This window comes from Saimiri boliviensis, chromosome 6 (genome assembly GCF_048565385.1).
Source record: "Saimiri boliviensis isolate mSaiBol1 chromosome 6, mSaiBol1.pri, whole genome shotgun sequence".
In the NCBI taxonomy this organism is placed as follows: Eukaryota; Metazoa; Chordata; class Mammalia; order Primates; family Cebidae; genus Saimiri; species Saimiri boliviensis.
The window spans coordinates 119,936,766-119,954,022 of NC_133454.1; the positions used below are offsets into that span (position 1 = coordinate 119,936,766).

At 52.2% G+C, this 17,257-nt stretch overlaps 1 protein-coding gene across 2 annotated transcripts; it reads left to right on the top strand.

Moving 5' to 3' along the window:
• The first annotated feature begins 412 nt into the window (after positions 1-412).
• MS4A15 (membrane spanning 4-domains A15) lies at positions 413-14,616 on the top strand. 2 transcript variants are annotated; one of them, XM_039471149.2, is made up of 6 exons: positions 433-672; positions 5,657-5,779; positions 9,404-9,460; positions 11,435-11,527; positions 12,062-12,175; positions 13,493-14,616. In XM_039471149.2, the coding sequence occupies exons 1-6, from the start codon at positions 448-450 to the stop codon at positions 13,607-13,609; spliced, it is 729 nt and encodes a 242-aa protein (XP_039327083.1). In that variant the 5' UTR covers positions 433-447; the 3' UTR covers positions 13,610-14,616. The 2 variants fall into 2 exon arrangements, with proteins under 2 accessions (XP_039327084.1, XP_039327083.1); XM_039471150.2 differs by lacking the exon at positions 5,657-5,779 and having other exon boundaries at positions 413-672.
• The last annotated feature ends 2,641 nt before the right edge of the window (positions 14,617-17,257 follow it).

Consider the following 17,257-nt stretch of genomic DNA (forward strand, 5'->3'; position numbering starts at 1 on the left):
GCTGAGAGGCAGGAAGTGGCAGCGAGTCCTGGTCTAGCAGTGAAGAAACAGATGCTCTAGCCAAGCTCTACCTTCCACTAGCTGTGTGTCCTTAGGTAAGTCACATGCCCTTTCTGGGAAAAGAAGGGCATTTAAATACACACTCCTCCAAAAGAAGCTTTCCATATAATATAGCACAGAGATTAAGAGGAGGGCCTCTGGACCCAAGAGACGAATTCAAGTTTCAGCCTTACCTCACCTAGAGGTCCTTGACCTCAGACATCCTTCACTTCTCTGGGTCTCAGCTTCCCAGCTTTGCTAAGAGCGTTTGGGGCCATCCTCACAAGCCTGCAGTAAGCAAGGGCAAGTAGGCATGTTGCTTATCAACTAAAAAGCTTTGTGCACATGTGTAACGATGATTACCATTGTTCTCTCCCAAGCCTTTGTTCTCCAGGCTCTCTGAGCACGATGTCTGCAGCTCCCACCAGCAATGGGGTGTTTGTTGTCATCCCGCCGAGCAATGCCAGTGGCCTCCGCCCACCTCCAGCCATTCTGCCCACCTCTGTGTGCCAGCCTCCAGGGATTATGCAGTTTGAGGAGCCACCGCTGGGGGCACAGACACCAAGGACCACACAGCCACCTGACTGGCGGCCCGTGGAGACATTCCTGACAGGAGAGCCCAAAGCTTTAGGGGTAAGAACAGCCTCTCTGCATGACCTGAGGCAGGTAGTGAGTGCTCCAGCACGGGCGCATTCATGCACATTTTGGAGAGCGAAGAAGGCAGTTAATAAATACTTAGTAATGGCCGGGCACCGTGGCTCACCCCCGTAATCCCAGCACTTGGGGGGGCTGAGGCGGGCGGATCATAACGTCAGGAAATCGAGACCATCCTGGCCAACATGGTGAAAACCCCATCTCTACTAAAAATACAAAAATTAGCTGGGCACAATGGCACAAGCCTGTAGACCCAGCTACTTGGGAAGCTGAGGCAGGAAAACGGCTTGAACCCGGAGTCGGAGGTTGCAGTGAGCCAAGATCGCACCACTGTGCTCCAGCCTGGGCAACAGAACAAGACCCTGTCTCAAAAAAAAAAAAAACTTAGTAATGACTGAAAGATTCAGCCATGCACCTAGTAGGCAAGCATCCTTCCCGCATAGAGCTCACAGAGAATAAACCAGTAAACAAATGACTCAGAAACCTCCAAAGAGAAAAATAAGGTTGAAAACTATGACTGGGGCTAAGAGGAATAATAGCAAGGGTAGACGGAAAGTTCTCTCTGCGGAGCTGACATTTCAGCTAAAACCCGGCTGTCAGATTGAAGCCAGCCAAGGGAACTGCTGGTGGAAGGGCTGGAGAAGAAGGTCCGCCAGGCAGAGGGAACAGCAATTGCAAAGGCGTTGGGAATGGGTGTGGCTATTACAGGACAAGATGGAAGCTTGACATAGCTGGAACATAATGAGCAAAGGAAAAGGGGAGATGAGAGGAAGTGGGAGTGGTAGATGGAAGTCAGCCGCGGTAGAGCTGTCAGTGCATGAAGAATAGCTTCTAAGCTATTTGTCAGTCTCAGATGGCCTTGAGCTATTGGTCTCAATAAAATATTGAAGGCATAAAATATTAGCTAGAGATAGAAAGATATATACACTCATTTGCATGTATAAGTGTATACACATAGTGTTAAAGAAAAAAAAAAAAAAAAAGCTTTAGGCCAGGTGCAGTGGCTCATGCTTATAATCCCAGCACTCTGGAAGGCCGAGGCAGGTGGATCATCTGAAGTCAAGCGTTCAAGACCAGCCTGGCCAACATGGTGAAACACCATATCTACTAAAACTGCAAAATTAGCTAGGCGTGGTGGCGCACACCTGTAATCCCAGCTTGGGAGGCTGAGGCAGGAAAATCACTTGAACCCTGGAGGCAGACTTTGCAGTAAGCCAAGATCACACCACTGTACTCCAGCCTGGGAGGCAGAGTGAAAAAAAGAAAGAAAAAGAAAAAAAGAAAGACAGAAAGAAGAAAGAAAGAAAAGAAAGAAAGAAAGAAGGAAGGAAGGAAGGAAGGAAGGAAGGAAGGAAGGAAGGAAGGAAAGCTTTAAACAAATTAAATTTAACAGAATTTATGTGAGCTAAGAATAATTCATGAATCTGGCAGCACTCAGTACCAGAAGAGGTTCAGAGAGCTCCATCCAGCTGTGTGAAGAGCAAGCTCTCAGAGGCCAAACACAGAAGTGAAGCAGAGAAATGCCCCGATCGGCTGCAGCTAGGTGTCTGCCTTATTTGGGCATGATGTCATGAGACGTTTGCCTCATTTGGGCATGGTCTGATCCATTGGCTGGAGCTCAGCTGTTTGTCCTTAGCTGAAACCCAGCTACCGGTTACAAAAATATACTCCTAAAATAGGTTTTGGTGTGTTTACTGAGTTAGGTTGCAGTTTGTTATGTAGGAACTCAAATTACGGAGACAGGCTAATGGCCTCCTGCTGTTTTAATTATACACACACATATGTAGATTCTTCAGTCTGTTCCTTGGCCTCCGTTTCTCCAGGTGAAAGAAGAAAGCACAGACTGAGCATAGCAATGATGATGAAGGTGAAGATTATGACAGCTCTTGCTTATTAAGCATCTCTGACTGCTGCACATACTGTGCGGGGGACTTATCACGCATTGTCTTACTAGATTTTCAGCACCACCTGGTAAGAAGGGGATCACAGGCAGGTGTGGTGGCTCACTCCTGTAATCCCAGCACTTTGGGAGGCTGAGGCATGCAGATCATCTGAGGTCAGGAGTTCGAGGCCAGCCTAGCCAACATGGTGAAACCTGTGTCTACTAAAACACACACACACACACACACACACACACACACACACACACACACACACAAATTAGCTGGGTGTGGTGGCACATGCCTGTAGTCCCAGCTACTCAAGAGACTGAGGCAAGAGAATCGCCTGAACCTGGGAGGTGGAGGTTGCAGTGAGCCGAGATCACACCCCGCACTCCAGCCTGGATAACAAAAGTGAAACTCTGTCTCAAACAAAAAAGAAGGGGATCATAGCTCCTATTGGGCAGATTAGAAAACTGAAGTTTGTCAAGGCCAAGTCATTTGCTGGTAAGTGGCATCCTATAAACTAGAAATGGCTGACCCTAAAGTTCTACTTTGAGCCCCTCTACTCTGTGGCGTCCAGGACCTCTGGCTCAAGCATGCTGGAATTCTACCCTAACAGCTGCACCACACCCACTGGTGCAGGAGGGGACTGGACTGGGGCACAGACACCAAGGGCCGCACGGCCACCTGACTTGTGGCCCATGGAGGCAGTGAGCAAAGAGAGGGCAACAACTGCTGGGACTCCGAAACCCCAGAGCAGACCCCGGGAACCAACACTCTCCCCCTCCAAAAAGAAAACAAATTTGACGAGACAGACAAACCGCTGAACAGCACAAAAAGTGGAAAATTAAGAATTAAGAGTTGTGGAATCCCACCCATTGAGAAGAATACCACTGTAGCCTTAGCTGGCCTGCCGCCTCATAGCTGGGACGCTTCAGGCAAGTTACTGAACATCTCTGAGCCTCAGTTTCCTCATCTCCAAAATTAGGATAATAATAACCTACCTCTGGCCGAGTGCAGTGGCCCACGCCTGCAAACCCAACACTTTGGGAGGTCAAGGCAGACGAATCACTGAGGTCAGGAGTTTGAGACCAGCCTGGCCAACATGGTGAAACCCCATCTCTACTAAAAATACAAAAATTAGCTGGGCATGGTGGTGAGCACCTGCAATCCCATCTGCTAGGTAGGCTGAGGCAGGAGAATCACTTGAACCCGGGAGATGGAGGTTTCGGTGAGCCGAGATCGCACCATTGCACTCCAGTCTGGGCGACAAGAGTGAAATTCCGTCTCAATAATAATAATAATAATAATAATAATAATAATAACCTACCTCTTCTCATTAGGATTAAATGAGGCCACACCTGTAAACCCCGGTACAGTGCTTAGCGCAGACAGGCATTTAATAAACGGCAGCTGGTGTTTCCCAAGGCATAATCCTGGTGGCTGTGGTGGTCTACCAGCAGGGGAAGGATCTGCAAGGAAGGGGAGCAACACTGGCATCTTGGACACCGTGCCATGCTGTGCCCTGTGAGGACAGTGAAAAGGTGAAAGGCACGCAGCTGAAGAGAGGAAGACACTGAAGATTCAGGGATTCGTGCCCATGGATATCCAAATTCTTGGCACTCCTGTTAGAAAGAAATATATATTCCACGTGACGCTGAGACGACAATTCTAGTTGTTCCCAGTCAGAACTGCCCACACAAGGACGGGGCTGGTTTGGGTAGTGGTGAGTGCTGGTAACTGGAGTCCCTGTGGAAGTCATGGAGCTGGAAGGGGCTGCTGGGCTCCCAGGGCTGGATTCCAGGGGTCTTCAATATCTCTTTCCACTCAGTTCCAGAATTCAGTATTACCCAAAACACTGCAATGTTTCTGCTCTGTGGTAGACCTTTTTTTTTTTTTTGAGACAGAGTCTCACCGGGGCTGGAGTGCAGTGGTGCAATCTCGGCTCCCGGCAACCTCCGCCTCCTAGGTTCAATCGATTCTCCTGCCCCAGCCTCCTGAGTAGCAGGGATTATAGGCTCCTGCCACCATACCCAGCCAATTTTTTATATTTTTAGTAAAGACAGGGGTTTCACCATGTTGGTCAGGCTGGTCTTAAACTCCTGACCTCATGAGCCACCTGCCTCGGCCTCCCAACAAAGTGCTGGGATTACAGGCGTGAGCCACTGCACCCGGCCTATGTGGCAGACCTTACTAGAGGCTCACACTTGGGAAAACCATTCCACTTCTGGGCATAGACTAGTAGGGTGCTGGTAAACCAACTCTTAGAAAGAGGGGGAAAAAATCCCACTGGAGATTTCAACAGGCTGAGGCCGCTGCTGCCCAGAGGTGGGACGATCAGTGATGGACGCTGAAATAAAAAGATGCTCCAGGAGAAGGCGCTGGGGGCAGGCTGAGGGGGTGTTGGGGGATGAGGAAGGCCCGCGGTGCAGGGAACATTGGGTCACGGAACGGAGTCCTACAAAAGCCAGGCAGCCAGGCGCGGTGGCTCAAGCCTGTAATCCCAGCACTTTGGGAGGCCAAGGCGGGTGGATCACGAGGTCAAGATATTGAGACCATCCTGGTCAACATGGTGAAACCCCGTCTCTATACTAAAAAAAAATACAAAACATTAGCTGGGCATGGTGGCGCGTTAGCTGGGCATGGTGGTGTGTGCCTGTATTCCCAGCTACTCAGGAGGTTGAAGCAGAAGAATTGCCTGAACCCAGGAGGCGGAGGTTGCGGTGAGCCGAAATCGCGCCGTTGCACTCCAGCCTAGGTAACAGGAGTGAAACTCCGTCTCAAAATAAAAAAAAAAGAAAGCAAGCAAGCCAGGCAGCGACACAGCGGATCAAAGCAGAGAGCAGGAGGCAGGCCGGCTGAGAGCCTTGCTCTGTGGGCCCTGCAGGCTGCGGGGACCTGCCTTTCTCCTTAAAAGTGTCTCTCTTGGTTGCTGTGATAATGTCGCCTCCAAAGAACAGAATTTGGGTTTCTTTCCCAGTGGCCCACCTGGAGGGGGGCGGGGCCGGCCACGCTGTCTCCGGGCCGGCAGGGGGCGGTGTGGAGCAGGCCCCGCGGCGCTGATCTCTGGCTTCCCGCAGACGGTCCAGATCCTCATCGGCCTCATCCACCTGGGCTTTGGCAGCGTGCTGCTCATGGTTCGCCGCGGCCACGTGGGGATGTTCTTCATCGACGGCGGCGTCCCCTTCTGGGGAGGAGCCTGCGTAAGTGCCGGGGCCATGGAGAGGGAGGGTAGGGGGGATGCTGCCCAGGCTCACCTCTTCCCCGTGCGTCCACCCCCCATCCTCCTGGGCACAGCCTGTCCTAGGTGGGGGCCTGGAGACGCTTCCTAGAAGAACTGGAGTCTAAGTCTAACTCCTTCCCCCAAACCCTCTCCATAAACCTGAACCTGACACCGCTCCTACGGATGGAAAGCTCCCAGCAAACAGCCAGAGACACTGCCAGAAAGGACGGGAAAGGCCGGGCACGGTGGCTCACACTTGTAATCCCAGCACTTTGGGAGGCCGAGGCGGGCAGATCTTGAAGTGAGGAGCTCAAGACCAATCTGACTAACATAGTAAAACCCGTCTCTACTAAAACTACAAAAATTAGCCGGGCATGGTGGCGCAAGCTTGTAAACCCAGCTACTCCAGAGACTAAGGCAAGAGAATCGTTTTAACCCGGGAGGTGGAGGTTGCAATGAGCTGAGATCTCACCACTGCACTCCAGCCTGGGTAGCAAAGCAAGACTCCGTCTCAAAAAAAAAAAAAAAAAAAAAAAAAATGGGATGGAGGGTATCAGGGCTGGGTCCAAACCACCTGCATCACCCAGATCCCGGGCCTCACCCCGCATCCAAACCCCTCCTACAGAAACCCCCCCATCTCCCTGATTTGGGTCCCAGCCCTCCAAGAGCCCTGTCCCCTGGCAGTTGGACCAGCTCTGAAGGCCCTGAGCCCATGCCTGTCACCTCCCCCGAGCCAAACTGGCCACTCACCCCTTCGGAAGAACGAACAAGTGAGTCCTTGTCATCACCAACATTAGGGGGCACTTCAGTGAACCCTGTTGTTGCACCCTCATCAACACATCACCAGAGCCTCCAGCCACCCCAAGGAAGCACAGGCTTCAGAGTCAGGTCAACAGGGTCTGAATCCCAGCTCCACCGCACGCTAAGGCAGAGTCCCTTGGGCATGTCACTGAACCTCAAGCCTCAACTTCCTCCTCTAAAACTTGGGCTCATGGATCTGGCCCTGCCTGCCCCATAGTTTGCAAAGGAAATCAACAGATAATGTGCATGGTGAGTGGATTACTAACCCTAAAATTCTGCACCAAATAGTGACCGCGGAGCAATTCCCTTTTTGGAGAGAAACCCAGAGATTTGCATAAAAAGGGTCTCCATTGTGTGAGTGTAGGTTCCAGAACCGAGGCACGGTGACTTTCTTCCTCTGGCCAGGCTGCCTCCAGCAAAAGCACAAAACCCCCTAGATGGAGCTCCAGGAGGACAAAGTGGCTGACACATCACAACCAGATCAGGACAGTCACCTGGCTGTGCTTGAGGACAAGCTCTGGCCCTTTGAATGGTCCATAGTGATCCAAAGTTGGAGGAAAATTTTGCAATCGGGAGAGCTCACAGGGAGAAATCACAACAGGAAGAAACAAAGGGGTCACTTTCCCCTCTGAGCCCCCTCCTGTGGGCTTTATCACAAATATGCCCAGCAAAGCTTCAAAACTGGGAGAAGGAACAAAAGCAAAAACTTGCTTTTCGGACTCAGGAGACATCAGAGTCAGGAGATCCTGGCAGAACACGTGTGAGCTCCAACTTCCAGTCATTCTGTTGGCGCTTCACATTGCTAACCTCTGGGGACCCCTGAAAATAGAGAGGTATTATGTGCATTTTTCTAGAAAGCGGACTCATCGCTTTTCTTGGAGGCTCAAAGGAGTCCTCAGTTGAAAATGCCCAGAATTAGACAGGGCATGGTGGCTCATGCCTGTAATCCCAGCACTTTGGGAGGCCGAGGTGTGCGGATTGCCTGAGGTCAGGAGTTCAAGACCAGCTTGGCCAACATGGTGAAACCCCACCTCTACTAAAAATACAAAAAAAAAATTAGCCGGGCATGATGGCATGTGCCTGTAATCCCAGCTACTCAGGAGGTTGAGGCAGGGGAATTTCTTGAACCAGGGAGGTAGAGGTTGCAGTGAGCCGAGGTGGTGCCACTGCACTCCAGCCTGGGTGACACAGCAAGACTCTGTCTCAAAAAAGAAAAAAGAAAGGACAAGAAAAAAGAAAATTCTCAGAATTCCAGGATGGTATAGAAGGAAAGAGGCAGTCAGCGGGGATGCGGGGGCAGCCAGGCCTCCTCTGTATGAACCTGGGCAAGTCACTGTCTCTGGGGCTTGACTTTCTCATCAATAAGGCATCATGTCTGTCTCCAGCCCAGAGAGCCGGATTCCAAATCCAGCCGCCCTCTTGACAACACCACTCAATGTTGAAGAGGCAACTCAGCATATCAAAAGGAAGCCCTGGATGCCTGCTGTAGGCTTCCTCCAACCCTCTTCCTCCTGTCTTCTCATCTCAGCGAATGGCACCTCCAGCCACCCAACTGCCAACGCTAAACACATTCCAAGAATCGTCCTGGAGTCTGGTCTTTCTCTGCTCCACAGCAGCAGGTCCTGGCGGCCTGCCCTGCAGTGCACAGCCTGAGTGTGTCCACTGCTTCCCACACCTGTCACGCCCATGCTGATCTGCACCCGCTGGACACCTGTGGTGACTCCTTCCTGGTCCTCTGTCTCCGTGTCACCCCAGGGCCTCCTCCACCTGCCACTGAACCTGCAGTCTTCCCAGCATGGCAGCTGAGTGCCACCTGCAAATTGCAGGCTCAGAGGGACACAGCACTGCTCAGCTCCATCCTCTCAGCTCAGCAGGTGCAGGGCCAGCCCCACCTCAGCGTGTCAGGCACTGCCAAGTACATAGGTGCCAAGATGCAGGTCTCTGGGCCATCCTCATAGGCAGCCTCATGCTCCACGGTTGTCATCCCAGCTCACAGAGACAAGCCTGACCCCTGACCCAGCCTCAAGGAGCCCCTGTGGCCCCTGTGACTTCATCACAGCTCTTAGCACCACTATCTGTACTTTTCTTCACTGTTCACTAAGCGTCAGTCTTCCCCAATCAGAATATGAGCTCAAGAGGGCAGGGATCCGGTTGCCTTATTCAACTCTGTTATATTCCTGACACATAACTGCCACTCAGAAAATGTCTTGGTTTTTCTGTTTTTTGAGACAGTCTCGCTCTGTCCCCCAGGCTAGAGTGCAGTGGTGCTATCTTGGCTCACTGCAACCTCCTCCTCCCGGGTTCAAGTGATTCTTGCTCCTCAGCCTCCCAAATCACTGGGATTACAGGTGCGTGCCACCATGCTCAGCTCATTTCGTATTTTTAGTAGCAACTGGAGTTTTACCATGTTGGCCAGGCTGGTCTCGAACTACTGATTTCAAGTGATCCTCCCGCCTCGGCCTCCCAATCCTCATGCTGGGATTACAGGCATGAGCCACCACATTCAGCCTCACTCAGTAGATGTCTGATAAGTGAATGCTTGAAGGAACGATGTCTTCCCCATGAGGCCCTGATGATGTGATGTCAATGAAACCTCTCACCTTGTCAGCCACAGCCCTAGTTCCCTGGACAGAGGACACCCTTGCTGAGAGACCCCAAGGTGCCTTCCTGGCAGGGAAAGTGGCATCAGAAGGCTACTCTCTCTCCCTCGCACCTCTCTACAAAGCCCAAGCAGGGTGTGCCCTTCCCAGGGTCCTGGCTGGGTCCCTCATTGGGCCTCACTGGGTCCCCTCTCCCCATACAGTTCATCATCTCCGGATCTCTCTCAGTGGCAGCGGAGAAGAACCACACCAGCTGCCTGGTGAGTCTGAACGGGGGACCCAGGGGCAGGGATGAGGCCACGGCCCTGCCCCTCCCATCCACTCACTCCTTCAGCTCATTCCCCAGCACTTCTGAGGGACTTGCTAAGTGTCAGGGCGGGCCACCATCCAGGCAGACCAGACACAGACTGTGCACATACAGGAGAAGACAGGGATGACCTCTCAATACATAAGCCAGGGTGGAATGTGAGGTCCACAGATAAAATGCTCACAGTCATTCCAAGAAAGGAAAGATCCTAAAAGACGTCCTGGCAGAGCAGAGCCCTGCTGGGCCTCGGTAAGCAGAGAGGACGTAGAAACTCCACGGGGAAAGCTTGAGAATGCACAGATGGGTGTGGGCCGGGTCACCACTGAAACCACGAATGGCTCCGTCCAACGAGGGCGAAGGCAGGGGAAGGAAAGTGAAAAGACATTAGACGGAGAGATTTAATCCCGCAATGGGGCTGGATCACAATCTCGGGAGGCTTGGTGCCTTCTGCAGGCACGCAGAGGCGACAGAGGCTTTGAGCAGGGGGCTGTGTGCTTTATGTCAGGCTGAGGCCATGGCAGTGAGGGTCACGGCACTTACCTTCTGGTGCCTGGTAAGACACCCATAAAGCAAACTTTAAGTGCCGAAAGGAAGCCAGCAGGATAATGTGAGTGATTCTAAGCTCAACTGGGGTCCCTGAGCTGGGGTCAGTGAACCGAGTCCTCACAGTTCAGAGGGCGACAGCCATGGAAGAGCCCGGCCGGGAAATGCCATAGGCTGTGGACAGGGGACCGGGGTCCCGGATCACCACACACAAGGGCCAGGCCAAGAGGGAGAGGCTGGGGAGGTGACTCAGAGCCTAAATGCCAAGTTCAGGTTTATTTTAAGGGCAATGAGAGACCACAGAGGCTTCAGCAGGTGATTCCTTGACCTATTTCCATACTTGCAAGGTATCCCAGGGGTTGGGCAGAGAATGGCTAGTGGAAGGGCAGGACCAGAAGACAAGACTCTCACGACCGAATCCAGCATCCCCCAGCCCATAAGCTCCAGGAGGACAAGACCTGACCTGCTCTCTCCTGGACCCAGCACCTTGCAGAGTGCCTGGCATGCAGCAGGTGCTCAATGAAAGCTTTTGACTTAATGAATCAGTTAATGGATTTCTTGTGAGGCTGTTCTGATCTCAATGAGCTCCTGGTTTCTATTTAAAAAGAAGAAGAATCAGGCATCTTTAAACCTGAGGAGGTCTTAGAGTCCCCAGCCCACCCATGAGTGGCTCCCCCTTTAAGCCTGGGGCAGATTAACCAGAAGGCTCCAGCTGTGGGTCATGAGATCATCAGGTTCTGGCTGCACGGGGATGGTGACCCCTGGGTGGCTGCCTGGACCACCCCAGGAGTCACTTGCCCTGCACGCTCTTCAGAGCCTCAGGTCTGAGGCCTCTCAGCCCACCCAGCCTTCAGGCCATGGGCTCCTGCTCCTCCTGTCTCTGCCTGGTGTCCCACCAGGGTCTGCAGTGCCTCACTCTGCCAGCCGCTTCCTGGGACCTCCTGGAAATAACCTCAGCCCCTCTCCTCACCAGGCCTCAGTATCCACAGCAAAGGGCCTCCCCAACCCATGCCCCTGAGCAGCCCTCGGCTGCAGCTGCCCTTGCAGGGTGCTGGGCTCGGGGGCGAGGGAGCCACAGTAAGGGGTAGGCTGGAGGCTGCGAACGCCACCCAGAGAGGCTGTAAAGGAGGTGGTGCCTGTCTCCCTAGAAGCTTCCAAGAAGACAAGAGAAGGAAAGAGAGACAGCAAAGCCTCCTCCCGAGGTCCCAGGGGAGGAGAAAAGGAGCGTGGTCGATGAGAACGTGGCTGCGCTTGGGGTGGCATGGCGGCTGCCTCCTTGGCTGTGGGAGGGAACATGCTGGGGGCTGGGCAGCTGAGCCATGGCCCCTGCCATTTCTCCATCTCTTCCCCTCTTCCCCCTGCTCTTGTCTCTCGGCCTCTGCAGGTGAGGAGCAGCCTGGGCACCAACATCCTCAGCGCCATGGTGGCCTTTGCTGGGACGGCCATCCTGCTCATGGATTTTGGTGTAACTAACTGGGTGCGTTGTCAGATGGCCCCAGGGGTGGGAAAGCTGTGTCCAGGAGGGCAAGGGGTGAGCGTCTGCAGCACCAGGACTTGGCCAGGGCCTGCCAGTCCCTATAGACCAGGCATCCCCAAACTACAGCCCGCGGGCCACATGCGGCCCCCTGAGGCCATTGATCCGGCCCCCCGCCGCACTTCAGGAAGGGGCACCTCTTTCATTGGTGGTCAGTGAGAGGAGCACAGTATGTGGCGGCCCTCCAACGGTCTGAGGGACAGTGAATTGGCCCCCTGTGTAAAAAGTTTGGGGACGCCTGCTATAGACCTCAAGAATCCATGGACCCTCTGAGTCTTCCCCAAGATGGGCACCAGAAGGAACAAGGAGGCAACCTGTAGCGTGAAGGGGAGGGTGCAGGACGGGCGGCAGGGGGACTGGCTCCAGGCACAGCTCTGCCACCAGCGAGCTGTGGGACCTTGGGCAAGTGATTCTCATGCAGGGGACCCCCTTACTCTAGAACTCTGGGCTCACCTTTCTGTGGGTTTTGGCCCCCAGGATGTGGGCAGGGGCTATCTGGCCGTGCTGACTATCTTCACCATCCTGGAGTTCTTCATCACAGTCACTGCCACCCACTTCGGGTGCCAAGCCACTCGTGCCCAGGCCAACGCAGTGAGTGCCCCCACCCACATCCACTAAACCTGAGCCTCTGGAAGGCAGTTGGCTGGGCGCATGCTCTGCCTCCAGCTCCCTCCCTCTTCCCTCTGGGAAGGAATACGGAGAGACAGCACTAGGAGGGATGTCCCATCCATGTCAGGGGGGCCAAAGAAGTCTTTGGGCTGAGTGTGGTGACTCATACCTGTGATCCCAGCACTTTAGGAAAAAAGACAGGAGGATCTGTTGCTCCCAGGAGATCTCTTACGAGCCTGGGCAACATAAAGAGTTCCTATCACTGCAAAAAAAAAAAAAAAGTTTTTAATTAGCCAAGTGTGGTGGTACACCCCTGTAGTCCTCGCTAGTTGGGAGGCTGAGGCAGGAGGATCGCTTGAGCCCAGGAGGTTGAGGCTGCAGTGAGCTACAATCACACCACTGCCCTTCAGCCTGGGTGACAGAGCAAGGCTGTCTCTAAAACCAAAGCAAAACCAAAGACGTCTTCGCAGTTCAGCGAAGACAGGACTGTTCTCCTCGAGGCACGGGATGGTACCAGCACCCACGGAGCCACTGCTGTGTGCAGCCCTGCAGGGAGCCCTGCAGATGGAAGGCCTGGGCTCGGGGTGTGGGGCACCACTCCTCTGCTCTCAGAGGAGTGGGACTGTTTGGGGTTCCCAGGCCACAGGGAAGACAGGGGCATCAGGGAGGGCAGCATGACAGAGATGGAAATTAAGCTTTAATTTCCAAAAAAAAAAAAAAAATGGAGTATAGTAATGATGGAAAGGGGCAAGAGAGAGTGTTCAAGGCAGGGGAACCAGTTGGAGCAAAGACTGTCTCAGGCAGGCACGTGCAGGCCACAGGGTGGGGTGTTCTTGGCAGGTGCATGGTGGGGTGCATTGAGGGTCGGGGGACTGAAGGTCTGAGCAGGGGAGTGAGCTGGCTCAGGGAAATCAGTCCAGAGGATCTGTCCAGCGCCGGGAGGTGAAGAGGTGGACAGGCCGGGGTTCGAGGCCAACGCCACGGTGCCGGCAAGAGAGCGCAGAGTCCTGAACCAGGCCAGGGCAGCTGGGAGAGAAGGAACATCAGAACGTTAGCGCCTGGTGAAGTGGGGCTTTTGTCTGTTCTGTTCACTGCCGTACTCCCAGTGCCTGGATCATAGTTGGCCCCAGTACGTGTTGTTTGAAATACTGGTTGCATGCAGAGCCCTAAGGGTTCAATTCACACTTGCAGAATTCAGTATCAGGGAGCTGTTCTCAGATGACCCACAAGGGAGCACTATTGTGACACTAGCCTGAAGCTCCAGCGTCCTCCAAGAGCTCAGTGCTGTTTTCTCTGCAGCCCGTGATCTTCCTGCCAAGCGCCTTCAGCGCAGACTTCAACATCCCCAGCCCGGCAGCCTCTCCACCCCCTGCCTATGACAATGTGGCATATATGCCCAAGGAGATGTCTGAGTAGCAGATGTGGCAGCTGCAGGTGGAGTCCAGCCTTTCCCCTCTGGGCCCAGCCTCTCCCCACCCCCACCTTGTTCATCAGGGGCCAGCCCCACCTCGGCCACCCTCCCCCACCACGTCCACACACATGGTGGCACTGAGTGAGGTGTGCCCAGGGACATCCCTCCCACACTTTCCCCAGTGGCTTCTTTCTAAAAGACACCAGGCTGACATTAGGGGTGTGTGTCCTTCAGCTCCCCAAGTCCCATCATCCTTCCAGGGACACCCCCTGTGCATTTCTCTGCTCATAAGGGAAATCCTAGCCTCACTGAAGACTCAGGTTCGAGGCCTGCCCTGACCCTCAGGCCTCAGGCAGGTAATTAAGCTCAGAGAGCTGGGAATCCTCCAGAATGAAAGAGTCTGACTCTGGCAGTCCACAGAAGTGCAGATGCCAGCCTGAGGCCACACAGCAGGGCAGTGGCCTGACCCCAGGTCTCCTGGCCCCAAGATCAACTCTGCCCTTTGTCATCTGTTGCTACATCCGTGGACCTCAGGTTTCCCATTTGGAAACTCGAGTGTTGAACCAGATAAGGTTCATCAGGCTCTTCCAGCTCCCCAAGCTCCCTGAAGTCCTGGATCTAAGCCAGGCATCATCTCCCTATTCCCTGGAAACCCTCTTTTTCCTTATCTGGCTATGGAGTCAGCATTGGCCCCGCCCCCCACCACCATCTCCCAAGGTGGGGGAGGTTGCAGCAGATGGCTGATGCCAGCCCCCTCCTGAGGCCCACCACAGTCAGCATCGACAGGGGCACAGCAGTGGCAGTTAGGGACTTCCCTGTGCCTTTCAGCACTCCCTTGCCCACCTCCATAGCTCAAAGACAAGGCTACCACAGAAGGTTACCACGGGACCTAGGCTTTGTCTCCAGGCCACGAGGAGACACTGTCAGCCTGGTGTCCACCGGCCCTTGTAAATCAGATGGCTTGTCTCATCCACATCACAGAAGGAAATAAACCATGTGGCTTAAGTTTTGAGCTGGTCTCATTGCAATAACTTTTTCTCTTTAACCTCAGGGGCTTCCGAGGGTCATCCCACATTTATCAGAGGATGTGGGTAACTGTCCCACTGTCACAGCAAAAGGGCACCTCTGGGTGCCACACTCTGTGTGGTGTAATCCTTACACTTCTGTCCCCATCTCAGTTCAAAGAAACATGCATTCATATCCCCCCTCCGCAACGAAGAACACTGAAGCTTGAAGAGGTTAAATTATATGCCCAAGGCCACCAAGCTATTAAGGAGCAAAGCTGGGATCTGGGCTGGGCACCGTGGCTCACACCTGTAATCCCAGCACTTTGGGAGGCTGAGGCGGGCAGACCACGAGGTCAGGAAATCAAGACCAGCCTGGCTAACACAGTGAAACCCTGTCTCTACTAAAAATATAAAAAATTAGCCAGGCATGGTGGTATGTGCCTGTAGTCCCAGCTACTGGGGAGGCTGACGCCGGCGAATCGCTTGAACCTGAGAAGTGGAGTTGCAGTGAGCTGAGATCGCACCGCTGCACTCCAGCACTCCAGCCTGGGTGACAGCAAAACTCCGTCTCAAACAACAAAAAAAAAATAAAACCTGAGATCTGCACCTAGTTCCATGTGACGTCAGAGTCCGTGTTCTCACCATCTGGTCTTCCCTTAGTACAAACCAGAGTGCCTCCCACCAACCCCTTCTCCTCATTCCTTCTGTTTCTTCACCCCAAAAGCTAAGACGGGCTGCACTCCTCAGCACACTCACTTCTTCTTCACCCAACAAACTCCTAGCCCTCCATTAAGACCCTAATAAATGCTGCCCCTTCTGTGCCGTCTTCCCAAAGGAGGGGTGGTCCACTAGGTGGCTAGGTGCCATGACCACAACACTGGAATGAGGGTGGGGCAAAGGAGGTGCCATCCAAGGGAACATTCACGCTCAGGGTCACGTCAGTTCAGAGTTGGGGTAAGGGGTACCACAGGGTTTGGCTTTCACCATCAAGAAAGGAGACTCGGGGATTTGGAGCTTAGAGTTTAAGATCATTAAGCATAGAGCTGGAGGAAATGTACTTGAGGATTTAGGACCGGTTTTCTTGCCACATAAAGGAGACTAGAGACATTTCAGAACTGAGGGGAGAAGCTGGAGGAGAGAGAGAAAAAGAGAGAGTGCTTAACCCCAAGCTGAGATTGCTGCCCTCTGTCCTCAGCTGACCAAATCCCTCGGGAAGTGTGTAGGCCAAAAACCACAGATCCATTAAGAGGAATTAAAGACCACAGGTGCCCAGAGATGTCCCATGTCCAGACAGCATGGAGCCACAACATAGATACGTCTGGGGACTGTGCCTGGCGACACAGCGTCCCACACTCCCATGTAGTAAATGAGTCCAAGCATGAGAAAGCTTCCTGTTTCCTGAGCGAGTGGCCAGATGTGTAATGTGGATTGTGTGAGACTTTATAAGAAATATGAGCAGCAAATAAGAAGGGGACAGTGGCCACCACTGAGAGACCAGCAAGAACAAACCACACCTCAGCAGAGGCTAGCAAGAACAGACGAGGGCTCATGGACTGGAAGTCATTGGAAGTGACTGAGTTATCCTGAATTGGCAAAATTACGTTTTCTGCCAACACTGAGAGTAAATGGGAGGTAGAGAGATAATTTCTGTGAGGAAGAACGCTGAGAACCACAAAACGTTGCAAGGAGAAATCAACAAAGATCTAAGAGAAATTAACAAAGCTCTAAGTCAGTGAAATGATATCCTGTGTTCATGAATTGAGAAGCTCAAGTTTTTTTAAATGCCATTGATCTCCAAAATTTAGCTGTAAATTCAATATGATTCCATTCAAAATTTTAGGAGTTTATTTTGGAGAACTAAGCTAATTCTAAAATTTATATGGAAATTCAAAGGAAATGGAAAAAATAGAAGAGCACTTAAAGTTGGAGGATTTAAACTACCTGATTTCAAGATTTACTACAAAGCAATAATTTAGACATCATTTTAGTGCAAAAACAGACAAAAAGACCCATGGAATGAAATAGAGAGCTCAGAAACAGACCCTCACGTATAGTCCCTTGATCGATGACAAAGGCACCCACAATTAAGTGGATAAATGACATTCTTTTTCATCAACGGTCCTGAAGCAATTATATATTGACATTGAAGAAAAAGGACTGTAATTCCTACCCCACACCATACATAAAAATTAATTCAGCATGAGTCACAGACCTAAATTTTATAACAAAACAAGCTTCTGAAAGAAAACATAGGAAAATATTATTTGGAGATAAGCAAAGATTTACTCAACTAGAAATGCAAAACACACTAACAATAAAAGACAATACTAATAAATTAGAGTTTCTTAAAAATTAAGATCCCTGTTTATCAAAAATCACATCGTAAGTGTCAAAATGCAAAACATACTGGGAAGAATTTTGAAATACATCATATCTGACATGGATCTCATGTGCAGAACATACAAATAACTACTAAAAATAAATAAGCCAGGCACAGTGGCTCGTGCCTGTAATCCCAGCACTTTAGGAGGCCAAGCCAGCCGGATTGCCTGAGTCAGGAGTTCAAGACCAGCCTGGCCAACATGGTGAAACCTTGTCTCTACTAAAAATACAAAAATTAGCTGAGCCTGGTGGCATACGCCTATA